We start from the raw sequence: 24,787 nt of genomic DNA, 5'->3' as shown, positions 1-24,787 counted from the left end.
CATCAACTTGTTTGCAATCTATTCAATAAAAATTCTTAAATTATTTTTATTGTCTGTGTGTTCTTGACTTAATGGACCTGACAGAAATATAGATAAATAGTAGATAGATGATAGTTGGAATGATCTAGAGATAGATAGATAGAGGTTGGGAGGTTGCTAGGGTGTTTAGCCGGCCTGGGAAAGTTTGTCTTCAGTGCCACTGATATACACACACATACTATATTTGTTATTCCCATTTGTTATTTATATTTGTCACCTCAGTCTTTTTAACTATAGCATCTGTGCCAACCAACCCCATTGCATGTGCCAACTAACCCCCATACTGGGGCTGGATGGCACAAGTGCACAACATGACTTTAATTTACATTTACATTTATTCATTTAGCTGACGCTTTTATCCAAAGCGACTTACAATTGCTATACATGTCAGAGGTCACATGCCTCTGGAGCAACTAGGGGTTAAGTGTCTTGCTCAGGGACACATTGGTGTCTCACAGTGGATTCGAACCCGGGTCTCTCACACCAAAGGCATGTGTCTTATCCACTGCGCCACCACCATTATTGTACAAAAATGAATTCCTTTATTTATCAAAATAAACAGAAATGAGTACAAACTCTGCTAAAGTGATTGTTTTGTCTTAACTTAGACATTATTAAAAACACATTATTTTATCTGAAGAAGTATTTGCATTGATACAAATTATTAAAAGAAGACAAAAAATAAAGACAAAAAAAATATCAAAAAGAGACACACGGTATTGATGTCTTTTGCCCCAATGCTGGTTTTCTTTTTTATATTTTACCCCTGCTATAAAAAAACCCTATTTAAAACCAATAGTTTCATCTGTATGTGAAATTACTATTTTCAGACACACAGTGTTCATGAAAATAGTCATACTTCCTTTTAAATGCCAACATAACAACATTAAACACAAGCAGATCTATGCCATTAATAACATTTCATTTCAGCATTTACTCTCCTCTCAGAGACTGAAGCAAAGCATGCTGGGAACTACAAATCTGCTGCAACTGATTCAGTTTGAGTTCTGCTGAACATTATTGAGTTCCCATAACTTTTTTCAAAAAAGTGCAATGAACTTTCAATAATATTCGAGTGAAATTAACTCGTTTCATTTAATAAATGTATGTATGCGTTTTTGTATGCAAATTTCAATGCATGTTTGTGTTTTTTAATGTGTGAACAGGACTTTTATTCTGGTGTAGGTATGTGACATCATAACTATGCGCCATGCTCCTCCATCTGTGATTTGGCTGAAGAAAGGTTTGTGTTTGCATGCGTTTTAAGTGTTCAAAGCAATACAAAGTCTTTTTTATAGCGTTTACAATAAATTATAATAAAATAATTGTTACCGAATGCAACACAGTAATGCTTTATCTAACATTAATGAACGTTATTTCTGTGAGTAAAGCACATCCACACGTGAGTAACAGAAAATATGCGTCTCATTTCGCGCCCTATAGTGTTTATAGTAAACATGCATTCGGTCTCTGGTAAACTAGGACGGGAGAAACGGAGCTTTTCGAAACTCCGAGTCAATTGAGTCAGTTGCTCTGCAATCGCAAAACGATTCCCTGTTTAGAGCCGTGACCGCGCGCACAGCGACACGAACATGAGTAACGGTAGTGTATCTTACACTAAACAGTCGCAAATGTTTTCATGAAAGTGAATGTTAAATAACTACAAATCATTAAATACTAAATATAATTCGTATTTAATTAAATGCCTAACGTTATATATAATTCGTATTCTCTGTTAGGCTACTCTTGAATTCATTTGAAGTCTTGTTTTAAGTGTTGCAAGTCAGGAAAGTTAGCGACTGATGCCTTCACGTGCTATCAGAAATGTTCCCACAAAATTAACCATGGTTTTATTAAAGTAAAAGTGGAGTAACCATGTTTTTTTTGTTTTTTTTTGTGGCTAACCTAATTGGTTACCATTTGTGTACGTTCACAAATACCATGGTTAGAGATAATTTGTGGTAATCATGGTTTAACATAACCATGCTTTATTTTGTAGTAGCCTAAAACCTTGGTTAATTTTCGTGGTTAAAGTGGTTTGTTGTTGGAATGAATAGCAATCATGGCAGATGCCATGTTCATTCTTGCCTACTTTGTGTGGATTCCGCATTAAAAGGCAAATATTTTGAGTTTACATTAGCCTAGTTCAGGGATCTTCAACTCCATTCCAGCTGACTCCAAATTAAACACCCCAAAATATGCTAATCACTATGTTCAGAATTAAGTTCTAGTCTAGATATATATCCAAGAGTTTTTTGAGTAATTTGTACCATCCCATTCGTTGCCAACATTATCCAAGCTTTTTGATACATTCACTCGTGCTTTTCTATCGCAAGCTGTTTTAATATTTAATTCTTCAAACTTACTAGTATCTATTTTAGACACTGGCAATTATTCCAACAGTAACTAGTAGAACCAAGACTGCTTCAGTTTTATTTTTAACATTGCGGACACAGATGAACACCGAGTAGAGTTGAAGTTAGTAAGTTAGTAATGTTCACTCTTGCATGCTGTTGTTTAACTAATATGTTGTAAATAGGGCTGGGTGATATGGCCAAAATAAAATGATCACAATCATTTATTTATTTTTGTCAGAACATGACAAACACTTGCCAAACAGGTGAACATTTCACAAATCTAAGGTAGAACATTCAAAACATTTTTGAATTATTTACAATTTTTCAGTAATTGTTCCTAACAAAATGATTGTCTTAATAGAAAGAAAAAAAGTTTTATTAGAAATGCATATTTTACATTAGTAGAGGCTCGAGTTTGGATGCAGATATACATTTGTTCATTAACAAAAACATTAACATCTGTAAAAAAAAAATATATATATATATATATATGGTAAAATGTAAATATTCTGACTGTTTTGAGTTTTACTGAAATTAACTATAGGTCATCCATAGTAGCATACATTAGATCATGATAACCACATATACAGCACATCAACACCATGGTAAAATCAGTGTAACTATATGGTTTCTGTGGTATTTGTATGGAAGAACAGTAGCCTAATTAGGCTACATTAAGTATAAATGCACAAACACTATAGCTTAATCACAAAAAATACTGTAATTATATTCTATTACTCGTTTAATGCATGTTTAAATTAGTGATATGAATATCCCACATTTCTGCCACAATACCATGGCACAGTCAGTGTTACTACAGTAAATCCATGGTAAATGATGGGGATTTATGATTCGTTCCACTTTTGTCGCATAAACATTATTGAACATTTATCTAACTCTTTATTTAGTTTTGTCGAGGACAATTATATCACAATAATTATCGTTGTCGTTTAATTGCCCAGCCCTAAATATAAAAAACAAAACAAAGACATACGGGGGATTTTTTGCATTTATTCCTTGAATTTTTAGGGGAATTTTAATACATTTTAGGGCGTTTTTTTTTTTACCCTATTCTTCCATTAAATTCCGACCCTGTTGGCTTTTGTACAGATGCATCGCACAGAAGTTTTCAGCCATTAAATGTCAGTGTTAGGGATGAAACGGTATGAAAATTTCATATCACATTCATATTAAATTGATCCAAATTACCATGATTAGCAATATTATCACGGTTTTGTTAGAATGAGCTGAAAATGTTGGAAAAGAAATGATGCACTGGAAACATTTCAACAAGCTTTATATTTGAAAATCTACAAACAACTAATAAATTCTCTTTATTAGTTTCTCTTCTTGATTCTCTTCTTGAATCATTCAAGAATGTTCTTGAACATTTCCTTCCTCAAAATGACGGTCGTCAATAGCAACGCATTAGCCTATAACAGCGCACACCTGTCTCTTGTATCACCGCGGACGCGCTCTCGTTTCATTCAAATGCAACTTGCCGTCTTGCGTCTCAGTTTTTTTTTTATTGTATTGAAGATGAAATCAGAGGACTTTAGTATTCATACTACTATAATATTTTGTAGTGATCATCTTGTCTGGACGATTGTTTTGTAAACTGTAAAAAATGGATTTATTAACGGGTAAGATTTTAAAACATTAAACGCATTTCAATATTTCACATCCTCGTAATTATTTCTGTGGATAGCCTACACATTATGACAAATGTCAGCACTAATAGTCTTGTTTAAACTTGTTCGCTCGTCTTGGCTCAAAGCCACTTGCTGCAAACTTTTCTTTGTGGAAGCTTTGCGTTAATTACAAGTGAGATAATACATTTTTTTAACTCAAAACAATATTTGGTGTCCAATTATTTCCCCAACTTAGTCTCGATATTGAGGTCAAAGTTAGCATGCCGTGTCTTCTCTGCGTCTGGGTTGTGCTGGCTGGACAGGATTTATCGCATGTTTGCAAAATCACCATAATCAAACACTGTTTTAATGATAAATATAGTACCTTTGAAAATGATAATACTAAACGCCAGGACATTTTATCATGGTTTATCGTGAAACCGGTTATCAGTTCATCCTTAGTCAGTGTTTTTTTTTTTCTTTGTATCCTTGTGCCTTGCTTTACTCCTGGAGATATCTGGGGATGTGAAGAAATCAGTCAGATTACAGAGAGTTTCTCTAAACTCCGGGCAGTTCTAGGCAAAACATCTAAAATGTGGGGCTTGAGCCCATCTTCACTCAGTGTGTTTAGAGACGGATGCCTTGATGTGTTTGAATTGTCCGTATCTCATGGAAATCAAAGAGTCTGAGACAAAATGATCTCCCAATCATAACCATGACTCGAGAGGCCGTTCTCATCCAGTTTCCAACTATGAAACTGGTATTTGCGCTACTTCTGATAGCACATGAAGGCAGCATGAGATGCACCCAGCTAATCAGGATCTGTTTTTCTTTCTGTTCATTATTCTGATCTTAAACATGACATATTGTCCAAACACACAGGAAAACTCCTGGCTCAGCTGAGATCCACGTGACATACTCGTATGAAGATGGCGTTGGTGAAAGAGGAGAGTGAAGACGTGGTGATTGTGAAACACGAAGATGCTGTGGAGCAAACAGGTTTGGTTATTTAATCCTTAGTAAAATCCTGACCTCTACACAAATTAAGGATATTTCTTAATGTCACACAGGCTGTGTTCGATATATCTAGGCTATATGACACTGTATTGTCTCACACTCCTTCCCGATACGAGTATTGATACAGCTGCTTCTGTTGCGTTTCTGCAGCACGTGCTTAAGTTGAATATGTGATATTTTGAAGAACTTGGAAAAGGGTAAAGCCTAGACCAGGGTTTCTCAACCTTTTGCCTACTGCGACCCACTTTTTTTTTCACAGTAGTCGATTGTCGAGTTCACGCGCATAGGTTTAGTACCTATGATCACGCGCGTGAACTCGACAATCGATTACTGTGGACTTCGACCGAAAACAGGATGTAAATACAGGTATGTGCGCTGGCTGAAATAACTTCATTTTTATTCATATCTTTCACATCTACTGCAGTCAGATTGACCGTGTTCACTCTGAAGGAATCACTCACATGGCTGTGCACTTGTAATGACACATCAAGGATGTTAAGAGGCTAAAAGCATGTTTAAAACTTGCCCCATTGAAGTCAACAGGGTGCAAATTTTAAAAAGAGGATAACACGGTGTAGGCAACACCGATTTTTGTCGTTCTTCTCTGTATTGACAGCACTCCAAATTTACAAAAAAATGAGCTCAATGTTAAAATTGACCGGAGTTCTCCTTTAATGTGACACTTGAGACTGCCACTCTGAAATAATCATATCCAGACGTGGTGGAATTTGGGAAATTGCGACTTGTAGTGTCGCACACAAACTAGCTGTTGTCAGCCTATTCTTGCTTTTTGTTTTTGTTGCAGTCACTGTTGAAAATCCTGACTCGCAAAGATAGGTACTGCTAAATGGCAAGAGAAACTTTGTTGCACGTTCTGCAAGTTCAGGATATTCGTGTCTGGTTTGAATCCAGAATGCAGTCAGATGCAAGTTCCACTAACTGGGTTTGCAAATTAAAGGGGAGTACAACATCCACATCACTTGGGTCTACTGAAAAAGGATCGCGAATCCACGCATTCCAAACTCTTTGGTCGTTGGGAAAATAATCAGAGAATTTCTGTGTTAATCTGGTCAGGTGTTCCCGGACAATTCTCTGTATGTCGGTGCTGATGTGAGGGAATTCCTGCAGAGCATCAGTGAGGTTAGGAAACATGTCAAAAATGTTCTCCTGCACTCTCTTCTCCCACAATACCAACTTCCGTTTGAATGCTTCAATTTTGTCAGCCATCAAGAAAACACTGTTGTTTCTCCCCTGAAAGGATAGGTTTAGCTGGTCAAAGATATCGGACATGTACGCCAGTTTCCCGAGAAATTCAGGCTCCGTATAATGCTTTGCCAGGGGAGACCGTTTCTCCTCCAGAAATGTGTGCACCTGCTTGCGCATTTCGAAAAGACGATTAAGAGCTTTTCCTTGCGAGAGCCACCTAATTTCACTATGATATAACAACTGGCGGTGGTCTGATTCCAGCTGGTCGCACAAAATTGAAAACAAGCGGGAACTGAGAGCACTGTTCTTCACTAAATTAATAGTTTTGACAGCAATGTCCATCACCTCATTTAAGGGCACTGACATTTCTTTGGCTGCAAGGCTTTCACGGTGTAAAAAGCAGTGAACCCACGTCGCCTCAGGTGCTCTGTCCATAATTTTTCTCACAACACCACTGTTTGCCAGTCATTGCGGCCGCGTCATCAGTGCAAATGCCTACGCAATTATTCCAAACCAGGCCATTCTTTGTGAAATAACCATCAAGGCAATTGAAACACTCATCTGCTGTCGTCCGTGTCGAGAGCTCATTACACATCAGTAGATCCTCATGTGTTGCACCTTCCCAGTTGTAGCATACAAATGCAAATGCAAGCAATAATGCCATCTTTGAAATATCTGTTGATTCGTCGATTTGAATGGCAAACAAGGGGCTTGCTCGCACTCGATCCAAAAGTTGCGTTTCAATATCATCGCTCATGTCTATAATCCGTCTGGAGACAGTGTCGTTAGAGAGTGGGATTTCTTTTATTTTGCTAGCAGCACTTTCCCCTAGTACCTCGCGGCACATGTCAACTGCACATGGGATAACTAGCTCTTCGCCAATATTAAACGATTTCTTAGCACGGGCGATATGGCCAGCTGCCAGATAACTTGCCTTCAGGGTGCTTTTTGAAGCTATTGTGAGCGACACAATACTACTTTACTGTCTTTTAAGTTGGTCTCGCTTTCGTACAAAGTAATCCACAGGTTTACCCACACATGTTGGATGTTTAGTCTGTAGGTGACGTTCAAGTTTGGATGGCTTCATGGACTCATTTGCCAAGACCTCACCACACTCGACACACTGGTTTTTCATCCGACGAAGTAAATCCATATTTAATATAGTCCGGGTTGTACTTGCGTTGTTTACATTTTGCTGCCTTTGAAGTTGAAGGAGTTTCCGAATCTTCTGCTTTTTTTCTTTTAAAAAACGGATGCATTTTGTCAAGCTAACAGGCCGTGGCTGCGTACAATTTAATAATAAGTCTGGCATAGCAGGCAGAGCCATAGAGAGAAAAGAGTTGCGACACTCCCATAGACCTCCGTTGTAAAAAATGGCGGCGCTTTTAACCGCCTACTTCCGGGATTTGAAGATCGGAATAGTTCCAAACACTGTCATTTGGGCGTTGGACACCATTCACTTACATTGCTGCGCGTCGAGTTGTTCCAGAGTTAAGTTGCTGAAATATCGACCTCTTTTGAATTGTCAATTGTCTATATTGTTTCAGAGGCCCTTTGCGATGCTTATACTGGTCTTCATTTGTACATGCACAGCGTAATTATTTATATTTTATGTTGGTTGTTTCAACCAGTTTTCAAGCACTGCCTGCTAGCTAACTTAGTTAGCTAGCGCGACTTCGTCAGCTAAGAGTTCGGTAATGAATCGCTGCCACATTTATAGCAACTTTTATTTAATTAAATTTTTTGGGATAAACTAACTTTTCATTATGTTTTATTGTCTTGAGTGAAGCGGCTTGTGAGAACAATGCTGGACCTCTAGGATTGTTATGGCCATCACCAGTCCTGTCTGTTTCATGGATTACCTGCCCCTGGTTTTTGTTTTTCTTGTTCACACACACTCACACAAGCACACATTTTTGTTGTCTGTCATTGTTTAATAAAAAATATTTTATTTGAAAACCTTAATTTGTATCAGCCATGCTTAAATTCGTTTTTAATCTGTTATAGTTTTGATAATGTGTATGGCTTAATCTTAAAATAATATTCTCTTAACATGATAATGTTTCACGTGGTGGTCCTGGGGGTGGCCACTTTCATCAGAAGAAGTGAGCTAGCTTCTAAGCGATTTCTGAACGGACCGCCACGGCAGACCTCTTTGCGTGATCACGAAGGTACAAGGTCTAATGGCTGAATCCAAATTTATAAACAAAATCACGGGAATCAATAGCCTAATACAGCCCAGTTGTGCTAAAATAAATATCATGAGACGTCCATCATCAGATGAATGATATGGAAAAGTTAAGTTAGAGCCGCTAAAGACAGTGCTACCCATGCGAACATGAACACTAAGCTTTTCCCTCCAAAAATATAGCCTAAAACTTATCTCCAAATGCAAAACTGACATTAACAAAATGCAATAATGCAATAACAGCTGAAAAAGTACTTGGGTGTGTGTTTTATTTTATATTTACCGTTCAATAATGCAATCGCTGCTGTCTGTCCCATAGAAGAACATGACAGCCAGTGTATGTTTTGGAACTATTGGGGCTTACATGAACCACGTGACAGCCATAGCGGCGACATCAAAGAGTGTCGCAACTCTTTCTCTCTATGGCTCTGATAGCAGGTAGCTAGTGTGTGTATGTGTAACATTATGTAAATATAGAGTAGGACCTTGTCCAATAAGAGCCTTTTGCTGCAATAATAAATTATTTTGATAGGATAGTTGAAATACAGCGTTAGAAGCCACGGCAATAATAAAGTACGACATTCGAAAATCAGATTCGTTGGAGGACTGGCTATGTTTACGTGCACAACTTTTGTTTCAATCTGTGCTCGTTTATGATTAGATGTTAAGGCTTTTTAGACCGATTGAGCCGCCAATGCGTTTACTAACGGATTATTTTGTTGCACGCAGTCTATTGCAATGAGCCTATTATGAAGCCCACTTATTGGCTGTGCTAGTGAACACAGAAGTCTTGCGACCCCCTATAGAATTATCAACGACCCACTAGTTGAGAAACCTTGGCCTAGACTGTGGTAGTGATCCGTATCATATCGTGAATTTGTTGAGATAGTCCTCTCTGATGTGCTACAGCGTCCATTTGGTGGCCTATAGAGCTGGTAAGTCCCGCCAATCCGTAAAACCCCAAGCTGACCTCTAGGTTGAAAAATCGTCAATGCAAGTGAATGTGAGAAAATAATTATTTTCTGGTCCCGTTTGAATTGTGCCATGAATGTGAACATATGTTGTCTGTGAATTTTTTATATAATTTTTCATGTTACGAGTTTGACAGTATATTGTATGATTCTTTGGCTAGCAGTTGTGGAAAAGACATAACGAGAAAGACTACATGTCGCCTATGTGACGTCACCCCATAACACATTTTCCCTCCACTTGTCAAATCACGGTGCTAATGCTGCGATAATCTATGGAGACAGATCGAGATGCCTGTGTGCCTGTGTGTTTTGTACCCAAATGTCACCATTCAAACCAAATTCTTTCTTCAGATTCCCATCTGATGTAAAAACTAGTTGTAGTTCACAAAGTGCTCTCACACAAAGTCTAACCGTGTCAAACTTCTACCCGCTAAATTGTAGCATTTTGTAGCATTTTTTGTAGCATAGAGAGCTCTCTAATTGTAATTGCTACTAGTAAGAATTGAATTGTAGAGCTCTCAAATTTAATTCTTGTTAGTAAAAATGCATTTACGACGAGTAACGCTGGGTACAATTTAGGCTAAAACGGCTTGCCATAAACAATTACAATTAGAGAGCTCTCTTATTCAATTATTACTAGTAGCAATTACAATTAGAGAGCTCTACAAATATATTTTTTCTAGTCATATTCATTGACTTCCATTCATTTTTAACTACGGAGCTCTACAATTGAACTGTTACTAGTAACAATGCAATTGCAGAGCTCTTTAATTCAATTACAGAGCTCTGCAATTATACATATCTTTAATTCATTTTTTTTTACTAGTAAAAATTCAACTAGAGAGCTCCATAATTAAAAATGAATGGAAGTCAATGAAGACATATGACTAGTAAAAATTCATTTGTAGAGCTCTCAAATTGAATTCTTACTAGTAAAAATGCAATTACGGCGAGTGACGCTGGGTACAATTTAAGCTAAAACGGCTTGCCATAGTTTAAGCGATGTGTTGTGCTGTAACTCAGACTCGAGTGATGTGGTTTTTCTTACAGATGCTCCAGTGCCTCATCCAGCCAAACTTCGTATCATTCTTCAGGAACATGACATTCGCAAACTGGACTTGCCTCATGGAATCCCTGGGAGTGTAAATGAACTCGAGCATATTGTGAGGAAGACATTTGGCCTCATTGGGAACTTCACTTTGCATTATAAGGATCCTGATTTCGGGGAGGAATATTTCTCCGTTACCTCAACAAGTGACATCAAGGACAAGGACACAATTAAGGTGATTCACATTGTTGAACCTCCTACACTTACTCTGACCTTTACCAATGTGGATAATTCTGTTAAAAGTGCATCAAAGACCTCAGTCCAAACCTCAGCATCCTCGGTCTATACTTCAGTGACCTCCGTCCGTCCTTCTAACAGCAGTTCCTCTCCTGGATCACAGGATACATCGACTCTTTCGTCACCCGAACACAAGACTCAGCGTTCACAGCGCTGGCCTACTGAATTCCCAGTACCTCGCTTTGCATATGATACAGAACTTGTGCTTGCTTCGGGAGATGAAGCTTTCAAGAAGGACGGATTTCAACTCAACTTCACCTCAATCCTTCCAGACATCCTGGAGAAACTGGCCGAAACCATCTTTCAGTATGTGGCCTATCCAACAAGCGCACAATTGTCGGATGTCATCGAGGCGCTGATTCAGAAACATCCTTGCCTCAGAGAACCGGGCTCATTTAATGGATGCTACCAATGGCGACAAAGACTGAAATATAAAATGGGCAACTATAGGTCGAAACTGAGAGGTCTTGGATGCCCTGAGCTCGACGTGAACTCTCTCAAAAAGAAGCGAGCGCATGAAAAAACACCGGCGAAGAATATCAAGAAGCCAAGAAAGGCGGAGGTGAACTTTTTGCCCCCTCACCCACAAGGAGAAACTGAAGAAAGCCTGGAACGTGAACGAGTGGCGCTCCTTAATGAAGTAAAGATGAGGAGCAACTATCAGATCATCTGTGAGAAAATGGCAAAGACGTTCTCCTTTCGCCGGCAGGAAGTTGTCAGTCACGCACTATCAGTCACTGATTTAAAAAACAGATGGCCTGCTCTTTTTTGTGCAGATCAGGTAAATATAATTTTGTATAAAATTGCAATAAGTGCTATATTAAAGCCAATTTTCTACATTAACAAATTGTGCCTTTTTTATTGTTTTCTGCAGATAAACAAAGAATTCACAAGGATCACTACTGTCAACCTGGAGGAAACTTTCATTGCAAAACTGGACCAATACTTCCCAAAAATAATATCCTTGGTGTTGACAAGAAGAGGGCCTGCAACAATGAGTATTCAGCGTATCAGGAACATGCTGCTAGAGGTATGAATGAGATATCTATATAGTGCTTTACTGTGTACTGCTGTACACTCGGCTATAGGTGGAGAGGAGAGAGAGTGAATATATGTGTCAGAATAATGTCAAGTCACTATTTACCGAGTCTTTATTTATAGAGTGCTTTATACGATACAGATTGTTTCAAGCAGCTTCACAGTAATAAACAGGAAAATGACAGTGTCAGACTTCATCAAATATGAGACGACTTCAAATGCAGCCGTAAAGCAGCTCTGCAGAAGACAATAGTGTCATTATTCAGCTCAAGTCAGTTCAGTTCACAAATGTATAACATCATGGCTACAAATATAAACTTAAAGCAGGTGATGGTTGGGTTAGATGGGTGGTGCTGTGATGGGTCAAGTCGGCGCGATCACTTGCATTTTTTTCTGAAAACAGTGGAAACAAAAATAAACAAAAAATACTCTGCCATTTCTGGTCATACAGATAAGAGTAACCTCTGCATCATCAAACTAAAGGGTCTACTTTTATTTGTGTACATTCACAATAGCAAGAAAAAGTTGTGCCTTTGTAAAATACAGAAAACTATGGAAGTAAAATAATGTCAAATGTTTTTGAAACAAAAAGCCTGTTGAATTGCACTACTTGAAAAAAAATAGACATCGCATTAACCATACTTGCATTTTAATGCATTGTATTTTTAGGGTTTGCATTTTTATGGGCTGAAATTCAACATGGTTGAATATTTAAGCTGTGAATATTTCAATTAAAAACATTTCAAACACATTTTCATTATTAAAAATTCAATAATCCATATTCACCTTTCATATTTCACTTCCAAAATATTCAAACTGTTTAAAAATACAACCTATAATATTCAACAGGCAATTTTCGGTCCATTTTATTTCACTTTGCACATTCGCTTCCACAAATTCAGTGGTTCAAATTCAACAGTAAATTCAACGGAACTGCAGGAAAAGCAGTAGATTACCGAGCATACTCTCCATCTGATGTTAGTCGACCTCACCATCAGATGGTGCAAAAGCGCGTGTTGTGACGAAGACCAGCAACAGTTAGAACAAGCCATTCATTCATAAAATGAAAATGATTATCTGTGTCAGTATATATGCGGAAAAGATGATAGACACACAAAAGCTGTGTTTATGTTTCATTCAATAACTTCATTGTTACTTTCCCTGTGTAGCCTAGCCTACATGTCATCAGCTTTCTCTATGAACGGGATTATAATCGGTTTCCCTCAATACCTCATACTCAAGGATTCCCCTTCTGTCGGGACAAAACGCTTAACGTAGCTTAATGGATTAATACAGTGATATAAAAGACCAAACTCGCACCTTATTGGGGAAGTAGGCTGTAGGCTACTATATAGGCTACAGGCAAGCAGATGGACTCAGAATATGAACTTAACGCGCAAAGTTTCATGCTGAGCGTTTCGTGATATACTGGCATAAAATCAACACTTGATCAATTAATACTAACACTTTCTCTTCTATTCTATTCTATTCTATTCTCTCTCTCTCTCTCTCTCTCTCTCTCTATATATATATATATATATATATATATATTTATATATATATATAGTATAGTAGGCTATACGTGTATTGCATTAGCTTAAACTGGGAAAAGTCATAGCACTTGCATATTGTTGTCCTCCTATTGTTAGTTTAACTGTAAATCGCTTTGGATAAAAGCGTCTGCTAAATAAATGACTAAATGTAGCCTAATAAATGTAAAATTGGCTTGACATTTGGACATTCGCACATTTAGGGAGCGTCTCCAAAGTTGCATACAACATTGACATACACGTTTCTAACTTCAATAGCAAACTTACATTTATTTGAATAAATATCAAAAATCCAAAGGGTGCGCATTATGCCTGACACTACATGAACACTTTACAGTTGGTTTTATGGCTGTAAGTCGTTCTATTCAAATGCTATCGAAGTTAGAAACGTGTATACCAATGTCGTATACACTTTAGAGACGGTCCCTAAATGTGCGACTGCACGTCAAGCCATCTTTATGCCAGTCTATCACTGGGAAACGCTCAGCATTAAGCTTTGCGCGTTATTCTGAGTACATCTGCTTGCCTGCGAGTTTGGTCTTTTATATCACTGTAATTAGTCCATTAAGCTACGTTTAGCATTGTATATGTCCAGCAGGGGAATCCTGAAGTATTGAGGGAAACCCTAATAGACTGCATGCAGCACATCGCCACAATATAAAGTTAAGGCAACTAAACAACCAAGAGAAATATATGTCAACCTCAAAAATGTAACATTGTATCTGTATATCCGCATCGGGGAATAACATTATAATCTTGTTCACGGTAAAGAAAGATGCATGTAGGCTACACAGGAAAAGTAACCGTGAAGACACTGAATTTAACACAAAACAGCCATCATGATAATCACAAATACACTTGCATTGCTGTTAAATGAGTTTTATGAATGAATGGCTTGTTCTAACTGTTGCTGGTCTTCGTCAACAACACACGCTTTTGCACCATCTGATGGTGAGGTCGACTAACAGCAGATGGAGAGTATGCTCGGTAATCTATTGCTTTTCCTGCAGTTCCGTTGAATTTACTGTTGAATTTGAACCACTGAATTTGTGGAAGCGAATTTGCAAAGTGAAATAAAATGGACCGAAAATTGCCTGTTGAATATTATAGGTTGTATTTTTAAACAGTTTGAATATTTTGGAAGTGAAATATGAAAGGTGAATATGGATTATTGAATTTTTAATAATGGAAATGTATTTGAAATGTTTTTAATTGAAATATTCACAGCTTAAATATTCAACCATGTTGAATTTCAGCCCATAAAAATGCAAACCCTAAAAATACAATGCATTAAAATGCAAGTATGGTTAATGCAATGTCTATTTTTTTCAAGTACTGCAATTCAACAGGCTTTTTGTTTCAAAAACATTTGACATTATTTTACTTCCATAGAAAACGAACAGAATGCGCTTTCTGCCGTCTCGGTCTCTGTGAACTGCTATTCACATGCTATTCTCATAACGCTGACTGGCGTGTTTGAGAGCGCTTCGGCACTATGGCAGTACGGAAACACGTAAGCTGCGTGACTGGATGGAGGGGGGAAATCAATTATCTGGAAGTGAGGAAATGAGTATATAAGGTGGAGTTGTAGGAGAGGAAGCAGGGGGGAAAGGAACGGGTTACCTGAGACGAACGCATTGTCAGTGAGACGTGAGACGCTGTGTTTGGGCTCGGGTGGATCGCTAGAGTGAGCGTGAGTTGCCATGGCGATTGACACTGAGTGTGAGCGTTAGAGCGTGAGTTGCCGTGGTGATTGACACTGAGTGTGAATGTGAGTTGCCGTGGCGAGTTGCCGTGGCGATTGACACCGAGTGTGAGTTGCCGTGGTGATTGACACTGAGCGTGAGTTGCCGTGGCGATTGACACTGACTGTGAGCGTGAGTTGCCGTGGCGATTGACACTGAGTGTGAGCGTGAGTTGCCGTGGCGATTGACACTGAGTGTGAGCTGCCGTGGCGATTAATACTGAGTGTGAGCCCGAGTTGCTGTGGCGATTGACACTGAGTGTGAGCGTGAGTTGCCGTGGCGATTGACACTGAGTGTGAGTTGCCGTGGCGATTGACACTGACTGTGAGCGTGAGTTGCGTGGCGATTGACACTGACTTTGAGCATGAGTTGCCGTGGCGATTGACACTGAGTGTGAGCGTGAGTTGCCATGGCGATTGATACTGAGTGTGAGTTGCCATGGCGATTGATACTGAGTGTGAGCGTGAGTTGCCGTGGCGATTGACACTGAGTGTGAGCGTGAGTTGCCGTGGCGATTGACACTGAGTGTGAGCTGCCGTGGCGATTAATACTGAGTGTGAGCCCGAGTTGCTGTGGCGATTGACACTGAGTGTGAGCGTGAGTTGCCGTGGCGATTGACACTGAGTGTGAGTTGCCGTGGCGATTGACACTGACTGTGAGCGTGAGTTGCGTGGCGATTGACACTGACTTTGAGCGTGAGTTGCCGTGGCGATTGACACTGAGTGTGAGCGTGAGTTGCCATGGCGATTGACACTGAGTGTGAGCGCGAGTTGCCGTGGCGATTGACACTGAGTGTGAGCGTGAGTTGCCGTGGCGATTGACACTGAGTGTGAGCTGCCGTGGCGATTGATACTAAGTGTGAGCGCGAGTTGCTGTGGCGATTGATACTGAGTGTGAGCGTGAGTTGCCGTGGCGATTGACACTGAGTGTGAGCGTGAGTTGCCGTGGCGATTGACACTGACTGTGAGCGTGAGTTGCCGTGACGATTGACACTGACTGTGAGCGTGAGTTGCCGTGGCGATTGATACTGAGTGTGAGCGTGAGTTGCCGTGGCGATTGATACCAAAACGAAAAATGGTGGAAAGGCTTTATTTTGAACTTGAGCCAAAGTATTTTCTTTTTTGTGTTTAGTTTGTCTTAGTAGTTTTTTGTGCTCAATTTTTCTTTCTTCTATTTCCCAGTCATGTATACTCTCCCGCCATTCACGGCACCAGAATTGATTCTCTGCCGGTGCTAGACCTATATGTGGGGGTGCTAAGAAAATAATCGAAATTCATGACGTCAGAGTTACTTAATAAAGAAATTGTCTTGTTTTTTTTTTATAAAAGCATCTATGGTACACACCGCATTCAACAGAAGTGTAGTTTTAAATTATATTTGGCCAAAGAATAGGCATATTCAACAAAATATATAAGCTTAATACAAGTGACCACAACATCACAACCTTAGTGACTATACGTATGTTTCCGTGGTTTAGCGCAAATTATTCTGTGATCTTCTGAGCATCCAGGGCCTTGGCTCTCTCTGCGTGTATGGACAGGCAAGCAAGGTTGCTGAGTTGAGGATTTTACACGCCGCATACAGGAAAAACTGTGCTCGCATGACGCGGAGGTTACTGGCAGTGTGACCGCTATGCATAAAAGTTTATAAATGTCCGCGAAGGAGTCTTTGTAAGGTTTAAGCATTAGGGACTCCAGTGCACTGCTAACTGTGTCCCCCTTTACTTTTTTTCTTTCCAAAAGGAGGCTAGGCTAAGCAAGCACTGTCACAAGCAGCCAATTTATAGTTTCCATTTTCTTTTTGAACACTATGAACACAATGCTTTCTTTAGTTAAAACTTCTATAAGCAACAGCAAAAAATAAATAAATTTAGTCTCTGTATTTCTTGCATCCCTAGTTTTTTGGGGCTTTTGTGCCAGTCCTGGAAACAGTTCCTGCTGGGCACACTTTGTGCAGGAAACTGGTGTTTTATTGTGGCACCTCACACACTTTTTTCGTCCCCGAGTGCAGTCTTCTTGTATAAATGCAGGCATGCACATCTGTGAAGGCTGTTGTGGAGTTGTGTCTGGTTGGGCTGCTTCAAGAAGCTCCTTCATGAGCTTCTCCCGGACTGCTTTCTGGGTCAGTGGCAGCAAACACTTGGCCTTCATTTGCTCCTAATGTAGCATGAATTCTTCACAATGGCAGTGTCCAAGAGATGCTGAAACAGCTTATTGTACCACTTCCGGGTCTTATGTAGCACATTATAGTACCAGATCAGTGCATCAGACTAATCTTCTCCTCCCATGTACTTGTTGTACTCCAGCACAGACACAGAAATGGGTGTGGTCTTCCTCGTCCACCTTCACTCAGTTTGTTGACAGTGTCTCCTTCATATGCCGTGTTCATTGAGGAACACATGACCACCTCCTGTGTGTCCGGCCATCTTTCCTTAGCCATCTGATAGTTCCCCTTTCAGCTTTTCTCTTGTCTTTGGAAAGCCCTTCCTGCTTGTTCGGATCGTGACCTGTCTGTAGTCCTGCAAGCTCTTTGAAAAGATCTGGACTTGTATAAAAATTGTCCACATACAGTTTGTATTCAGTGCCTAGCAGGGGAAAGTCTAACAGGGACATGACAGAGTCATAACTGAGTCGCTGTGTGTGGCGCTTTTCAGAGAAATGGCATGTGTATATGAAATGACAGTATGCGAGTCATCCAGAACAAAAAGCTTAAAGCCCCACCTAGTGGGCTTGGCCATCATGTATTGCTTGAGCCCAACGTGGGCTTTGGTTGCAACCATCCTCTCATCAATCGAAAGATGCTGATTTGGTTGGTAAAATGTCTTGCAGGCAGTGATGAGGTCTGTGTAGAGAGGCTTTATTTTGTATAGGGGGTCGTGTTCTTCAGTTCCCTTTTTCTGCTGGTTTTCTTCGTCCCCCTTTAGATCGCAAAAATGCAGGGTCCATGAAATGGACAAAAATCGATCCTGTGACCCAATCGTAACCCATCTTTTTGGACCAGTAATAACTCAGTTCTTTGACTTTCGCGAGGCCCATGTAAATGGTCAGAGACAAGTAACTGTTAAATTCATCCAAGGTGAGAGTTTGCCATTTGTACTTCTTCCCAGAGTTGGACACTTTTTCTGCGTGTGCATTTGTATTTGCTATGAGCCCCAAGACCACACTTTTGCGGGAAAACAACTGAAATAACTGGAATGGAGAAAACAGCTCATCAGTAATGATCTGTGGTCCAGGAGGCCGTTTAGGTGCAAAGCTGGGCATTGGTGGTGCTTCATCCTCGTCAGAAAGATTGTGCCACATGTCCATTTGTTCTTCTGAACGGACAGCAGATCTTGATTTTTTTTTTGTGTGTGGCTTTTCGTAGTTTGGAGTAGGGCTGCACGATATTGGAAAAAAAATTACATTGCGATATTTATTTCCCAACGATATATATCGCGATATTGCGAGCCATCAATCCAGTCTAAAGTCAATAATTACCATTCCATGTTATTAATAATTTCACTAATAAGCCAGCTTCATTACAAGTAACAAAAAGGCCACTTAATATTTTATTCTAGAAACATATTTCTCTCAGAGTTCGGTGAACGTTCTACACAGGACCTAACGTTCTTCAGGTTCTAGGACCCGAAAAATTATGTTTTCTGTGCTGATTCAGTGACGCGTTCAAACGGCACCTAGAACCAGCAAAAGTAATGATTAATAATATGTAAAATATTGCAATGAGACATTTTTATTGTTTAGTAATAAACAAGTGTTTTCTGTAAAGATGAAGTTACAATACTGACTCGCGATCTTCGCAGCAGTGATCGGGAGAAATGCACTTTTCATACAGATTATTTTTTTTATGGTTCTGTTTAAAAGTAGAGCTCTCGGTAGATAATAGTTATATTTCTATTTTTATTATTATTATTTTTAGGTGTGTGAGGCGAGTAGCCTACGTAGGCTACCTTTTATGCTGAGTTTCGGTTCATGGATGATAGCTTAATCTCCAGTTCGGCGCTGGCTGCTATATTTAATTTTTAGGCTATTTATTAAATCCAGAAAATTGGATAATGAAATACTGATTAAAATTAAGATAAAATTAATACAAAACGAAATTCGTTTTAAAGAAAGGCTTTGTGCTTTCTGTTTGAGGTCTCTGTGAAAGTTTCTAATGATGATTGACATACTTTTAGCAGTCTTTTACCGCTTTCATAACGGTCGCGTCCGTAATGTCACGTAACATTGTTTTTTCCTCATAAATGCGAACACGAAAAATAAACGACTTCTTTAAAAAAAAGACAACCATCACAACTTTATAATACTCCAGCAAAGTAGCCTACCTCTTTTTGGTCAACATCCTCCTTTTTGTAGACGAAATAGGCTAGTCCCAAATAGCTGATTTTGACTTTTTTTGCGGCGGATCCTCTTCGTCGCGCATTTTTAGCTATAGGATTGCCAGTGAATGTTGGCTGTGAGCGGTGAGCGCGGCACAGCGAACCAATCTGGGGTGCGTTTCCCGAAAGCATCGTTAGCCAACTATGGTCGCAAGTTCCCTCGTTACCAATAGAGTTCAATGGACATTGCGATGAACTTGCGACCATAGTTGGCCAACGATGCTTTCGGGAAACGCACCCCTGTGCAGGCACGCGAGACGCGCATGTCACCCCAGCAACAAGCCATACAACAATCTCGTGTTTACTGTGTGCTACTAACGTTACCCTTCACATCGCATGTTCCGACGATGTGACTATCGCTCATTCGCACATCGCGATGTCGATGTTAAAACAGAATATCGTTCAGCCCTAGTTTGGAGGCATGTCTTTTGGTGGCACTTCAACCCAACAAGGCTCCTGGTTGCCCTGTCACCTGAGGATAGGCTCTGTGGCGGAGGAGGAGACTCTGATGATGGTCCTGCTGATGCCTTTGAACTGCAGGGGGCTTTATCTTTTTTATGACACATCAAGGCTGCTGTTTTTCATCAGAGGACTCTCTAAAAAGTTATCAATAAAAAAAATATATGTAACGGTCTCTAAAAAGACAAAATAAAGGTATTTATTACATACTTTTCAGCAACAGGATCAATAACCTGAAGAAAAGCATTCTCTTTATAGGAGTCAGCACTGCTCTCAGTGTCCTCTTCTTGATCATCCTGGTCTAGATCTAGATTTTCCAAAACTTGTACCAAAGTAAACCTCTCCTGAATAGCCATGTTCTGACTGAATACAATATTGCTAATAACCATTGCTTGTCCACTGAGTGGCAGTGCGCTCCCACTGGATTGCGCTCCCTCTGTATGTGCTTCGGGGCAAAACGCACCGCGACTCGCGTCTCTATGCACGGTGTGATTGGCTTGCCCCATCGTTGTTTTCATCTCAACTCCCGACATCCATTGGTTCTCAACCTTTTTCAAGATCAAAGAGCAGCGCGTCTGCGCACACCACCCGATTAGTTCATCATCTTGCCCAAATATTGAGATGGGTCTGACGTTGCTAGGCCTGACTTGTAACATACAGTTGGCAGAGCTTCCAAAATATTTGCAATGATGTTGGAAAACAATAATGGACGGTTCCGATAACACTGGATAACACGATTGCATCCCGGAAAGATGAGAGACATGTCTTTAGCCAAGTAGCATGTATATCATCACTCCGTGAGGAATATCTTGTGATCAGCGCAATGGATTGTTGATTTTTGTCTCTTTTTAATCATGAGAGTCTGCTGTATGCAAATAAGGATGTGCCATTTTCAACGATCAGAGCATGTTTCATAAAGTTACAAGCGTAAACACCACTTTAAAGTGTAAGGGACAAAAAGGTCAATTTAGCTCAAAGGGAATTATTAGTTAATCTATAGGGAATCTTGACCCGAGCAAATGACTCGTCCAGCATTCATCTGAACGGGCCATAACTATCAGCTCTGCAGCGGATATAAATATCCAACCTATAGTGAAATCATTATTTATTAGCAATTTCTATTTTATAACAAGTATCCAATTCCTGACCTCAAGTATTTGATTCCAGAATTGGAATCGATTTTCGATTCCCAACCCTAGGCAACTGCTATACTGACATACGTAAACGCCGCCCCTGATAGAAAGTTATACATTTTAACATTTATTAGGCTCCAAAAAATATAACAATTTTAAAAGTGAACTTAAAACAATCTTCACATAAACCCATAATAAATGTCATATTTTTGCCTAACTGTGCCTGTAACTTCAAGCCTGAAAGAGAACGTGATACTGGTGTGTGTGTGTGTGTCATAAACAGGACATTGACAGACAGCACGTTCTTTTGTCTCGTCGTGTTTGAATGATTTAAAAGCATTTGCATCAATAAGAGCGTGATCATACAACGCTAGTCAACGGATGACAGAAAAAAAACGGATACTGCGTTCATTGCGTTAAATATTTGTAAAGCTTTAAACTGAAAAAAATTGCCGTGGTGAGCAAGTGATGAAACCGGTGTTGCGACTGAAAACCGATAACACCGTCTATCGCAGAACAATCCAACCGTCTCCATTGACTTTGCATTGCGAGAGGCTGCCTCCTTGTCATTTATGACTTATAACAAAAAACAAAACAATGTCTAAAAGCTGCTATGTGACAAGGTGTACAGCAAACAAGCTAAATAACCCAGAAATACATTTTTATAAGCTGTCGACCCCAAACAACGGTTGTTACAGGGCATAAAGGTGGATCAATTGAGACAGAGCGCAACTAGTTCTCAAACTACTCTGAGAACTACACCCACTGGAACGCAACATGATATTGTATATAGATATATAGGGAAGTTGGGGTGCTGTTGATATCGATAACTAAAATAAGTTAGCAAGCTAGTGTTAGTTATGCGTTAGCAAGCAACTGTAGCTTGGCACTTGCAAACCTAACAATTAATGTAACTAAGGCACTTAGTAATAATTAATGAAAATATTAATATGGGTAATTATATACCCTATTATATTATTAACGTATATAATAACATATACGTTATTCTTAGTAACGTAACCCTACTACTGTAGCTAAGGCACTCGCAAACGTAACCGTTACTGCATAGCTTTCTGCTTTATCCACATTCTAAAAGTTGCATACTGTCAAAATGCTACAGCTTAGCTTACATAAACGTAATATATAAAACTGACATTTGGATATTTGACTTACCAGTGACAAAATGTTTACTGCACACGTAGACATACTGAGTGTCAGGATCCCACAATTTACCCATTCTTCCTGCTGATGCTTCACGTCTAATTGCCTGTATCCACTTTTGTCTCCTTAAAGGTAGGGTAGGTAGGATTTTTATTAAAAAAAAAATTTCAAATTTGTTTAAACTGTCTTTATATACCAATACATAATTAAAATGTAAGTGCTCTGAAAAAGAGAGTTTAAAAATCGAGTGACTGTAGACCTTTTAATCTGCAATAAACACAGCTCATTATTTCCATTCGGGACGAAACAATTGATTGGTTTGGGCGACTGCCACTCACTCTCGCAACCATGGCTACCACCACTGTTGCTACAAGATCTGCCCATATGTGCACGCACCCGTTTGATTTGAGGAGTGCAAGAGAGGCGCGGAACCTACGAAGAGTAAAATTATGGCAGAGAAAGAGCATTCAAAATTCAAAGCACCTGCATATGCAGTCAGCGAAGGCAAACAAGGCAAAAACTACTTCCTCGGACCCTGGTTTCCCGCACTCTTGAACCTCCTCTGCTTCGCCCTCGACCCCGGACCTGTCCTCGAACTGACGATGCGGTACTTGTCTCCGGAGTGTAACGTTAGTCCTCCTCATCAGAGTCAACAATGTTTTCATCATGGAAACTCTTACATGCAAAACACCGTATATGTTATGACTCTTACACGAAATTCACCTTCATCACAGTGTAACTGATGGTAATGGAAAAACGTGTATCAATGCAACCTGTTTTTAGCTTTGCCTTATGAATATAGCTCGTTACCTATAGCCTAAATATAGCTCGTTACCGAATCAAACTAAATATATTTTAAACTTTACCAGTATCGATATGCTAGCTTGATAGTGAGTACTAAAAGCCATCTTATTTGTTTATATTTATAGTGATAAAGTTAGGTATTTTATTACATGTGATTCTGACATGATGTCACTGCATGCACTGCACTCCTTCCTCTCCACTCGTCTCAGGTAAATAAATAAGTAAATAAATGCGTCTTCCAGCTGAGCCTGAGCGTTTGGCGTCGCGCGTTCATGTGTTTTGGGGGCGTGGCTTTGGAAGGAGCCCAGAAGGGAGGGGGTGGAGTGAATGGAAATAATTAGCTGTGTTTACAACAGTCGTGAGAGGTCTACAGACACTCGATTTTATACTCTCTTTTTCAGAGTACTTGCATTTTAATTATGTATTGGTATATAAAGACAGTTTAAACAAATTTGGAATGTTTTTTTTTAGAAAAATCCTACCTACCCTGCCTTTAGAGGCTGGCTTTTACGGAATTTATTCCTGGGTTTTTTAGCTTGTTTCGCAGCTTTTAGGCATTTTTCTGTCTTTTGTTATAAGTCATAAATGACAAGGAGGCAGCCTCTCGCAATGCTTAGTCAGTGGAGACCGTTGGATTGCTTTCCCCCCCGGTGGGCGTGGTCTTCAGATTATGACGCGTTGCGCTCTGTCTCTTTACTGTGGCAAGGAGTCTAATATTTTTTTTACTGATATTAGACAGTAATATTAAGTACAATAACCTCGAAATAATTACATCTAAGTCCTGACCTCTGGCTAACAGAACATTACTGTAAATTGCAGAAACGCCTATATCAGTTGTTTGTTGAATGACACATTTGTTGTTCTTTCTGTGACCAAGAGGTCAGAAATACATTCAAATGTTGATCTATTTTTTTTTATTTTTAATGGTCAATTTATTTAATTTTAATTTAACCGGGTGATTGGTACAGTCATAAACCTCATCTTTTTTTTTCAGCTTGATTTATTTATTAAAGTTTAGAAGTTTCTTCTTTTTTTTTCTTTACAGGATTATTCTTTGGAAAGAAGGAGAGAGGCTGTTATCCGTTCCATGATGGTGCATCTCAGAGACAAGGAAGATGATCTCTTTAAAGAGCGCTTGGTAAGACACACTGTACTTTTGTGTCAATCTGATTTTTAAATATGTTAACTTAAAACACTGACATTGATTCTGATCTCCTTAGGATGATGGGGATAATACCAATCAAAGGATGAAGATTATTATAACTAGAGGAGCCACAACGTCTGACCCAACCAACGCAAGAATTGTGATCGAGGGAACAGAGCTCCAGGAAGACCTGGACGTTCCCCGGGCCTGTGCATTGCTAATGGGTCTGATATACGCACTCAACCTCAGCTACCCAAAAGAACTGAAAAATACTTTTGAGGCATTTCAAAAGATTCTCCTTGAGCTGGATGACCTGAAACCTAGCCTGAAGGTTATGTCTCTAAAAAACAAACTGCTGTACTAAAACACTGTAGAGTTAGGCTGCTGTCATCAAATGTTGGACTGTGCTGCAAATGTAAAAGTTTTCTTGTGCATTACATTAATAAAATAAATGCAGTTTAAAACAAAAGCCCAAGCAAAACTGTAAAAAAAAAAAAACTACTTTAGTTTTAGTAAGGTGGATTATATAAACTGGCAATTAAGTGTATATTGTTCAAATCCAATTCTGTTTTTCTTCTCTTTTTTTTCCTTTTTTGGAAATAAAACTACATATCTACTTACAAA

At 39.3% G+C, this 24,787-nt stretch overlaps 1 protein-coding gene across 2 annotated transcripts; it reads left to right on the top strand.

Moving 5' to 3' along the window:
* The first annotated feature begins 1,204 nt into the window (after positions 1 to 1,204).
* On the top strand, positions 1,205 to 24,787 carry LOC311088050 (uncharacterized protein). 2 transcript variants are annotated; one of them, XM_084121691.1, is made up of 6 exons: positions 1,205 to 1,282; positions 4,910 to 5,026; positions 10,460 to 11,535; positions 11,629 to 11,784; positions 24,065 to 24,157; positions 24,240 to 24,787. In XM_084121691.1, exons 2-6 carry the CDS (start codon positions 4,951 to 4,953, stop codon positions 24,525 to 24,527), a joined length of 1,689 nt encoding a protein of 562 aa, XP_083977817.1. In that variant the 5' UTR covers positions 1,205 to 1,282; positions 4,910 to 4,950; the 3' UTR covers positions 24,528 to 24,787. The 2 variants fall into 2 exon arrangements, with proteins under 2 accessions (XP_083977817.1, XP_083977818.1); XM_084121692.1 differs by lacking the exon at positions 1,205 to 1,282 and adding an exon at positions 1,295 to 1,641.

This window comes from Abramis brama, assembly GCF_963993115.1.
Source record: "Abramis brama genome assembly, chromosome: 8".
NCBI classification, from domain to species: domain Eukaryota; kingdom Metazoa; phylum Chordata; class Actinopteri; order Cypriniformes; family Leuciscidae; genus Abramis; species Abramis brama.
Note: the sequence above shows the minus strand (reverse complement) of the source record. Positions and strands in the feature narration are given on the sequence as shown.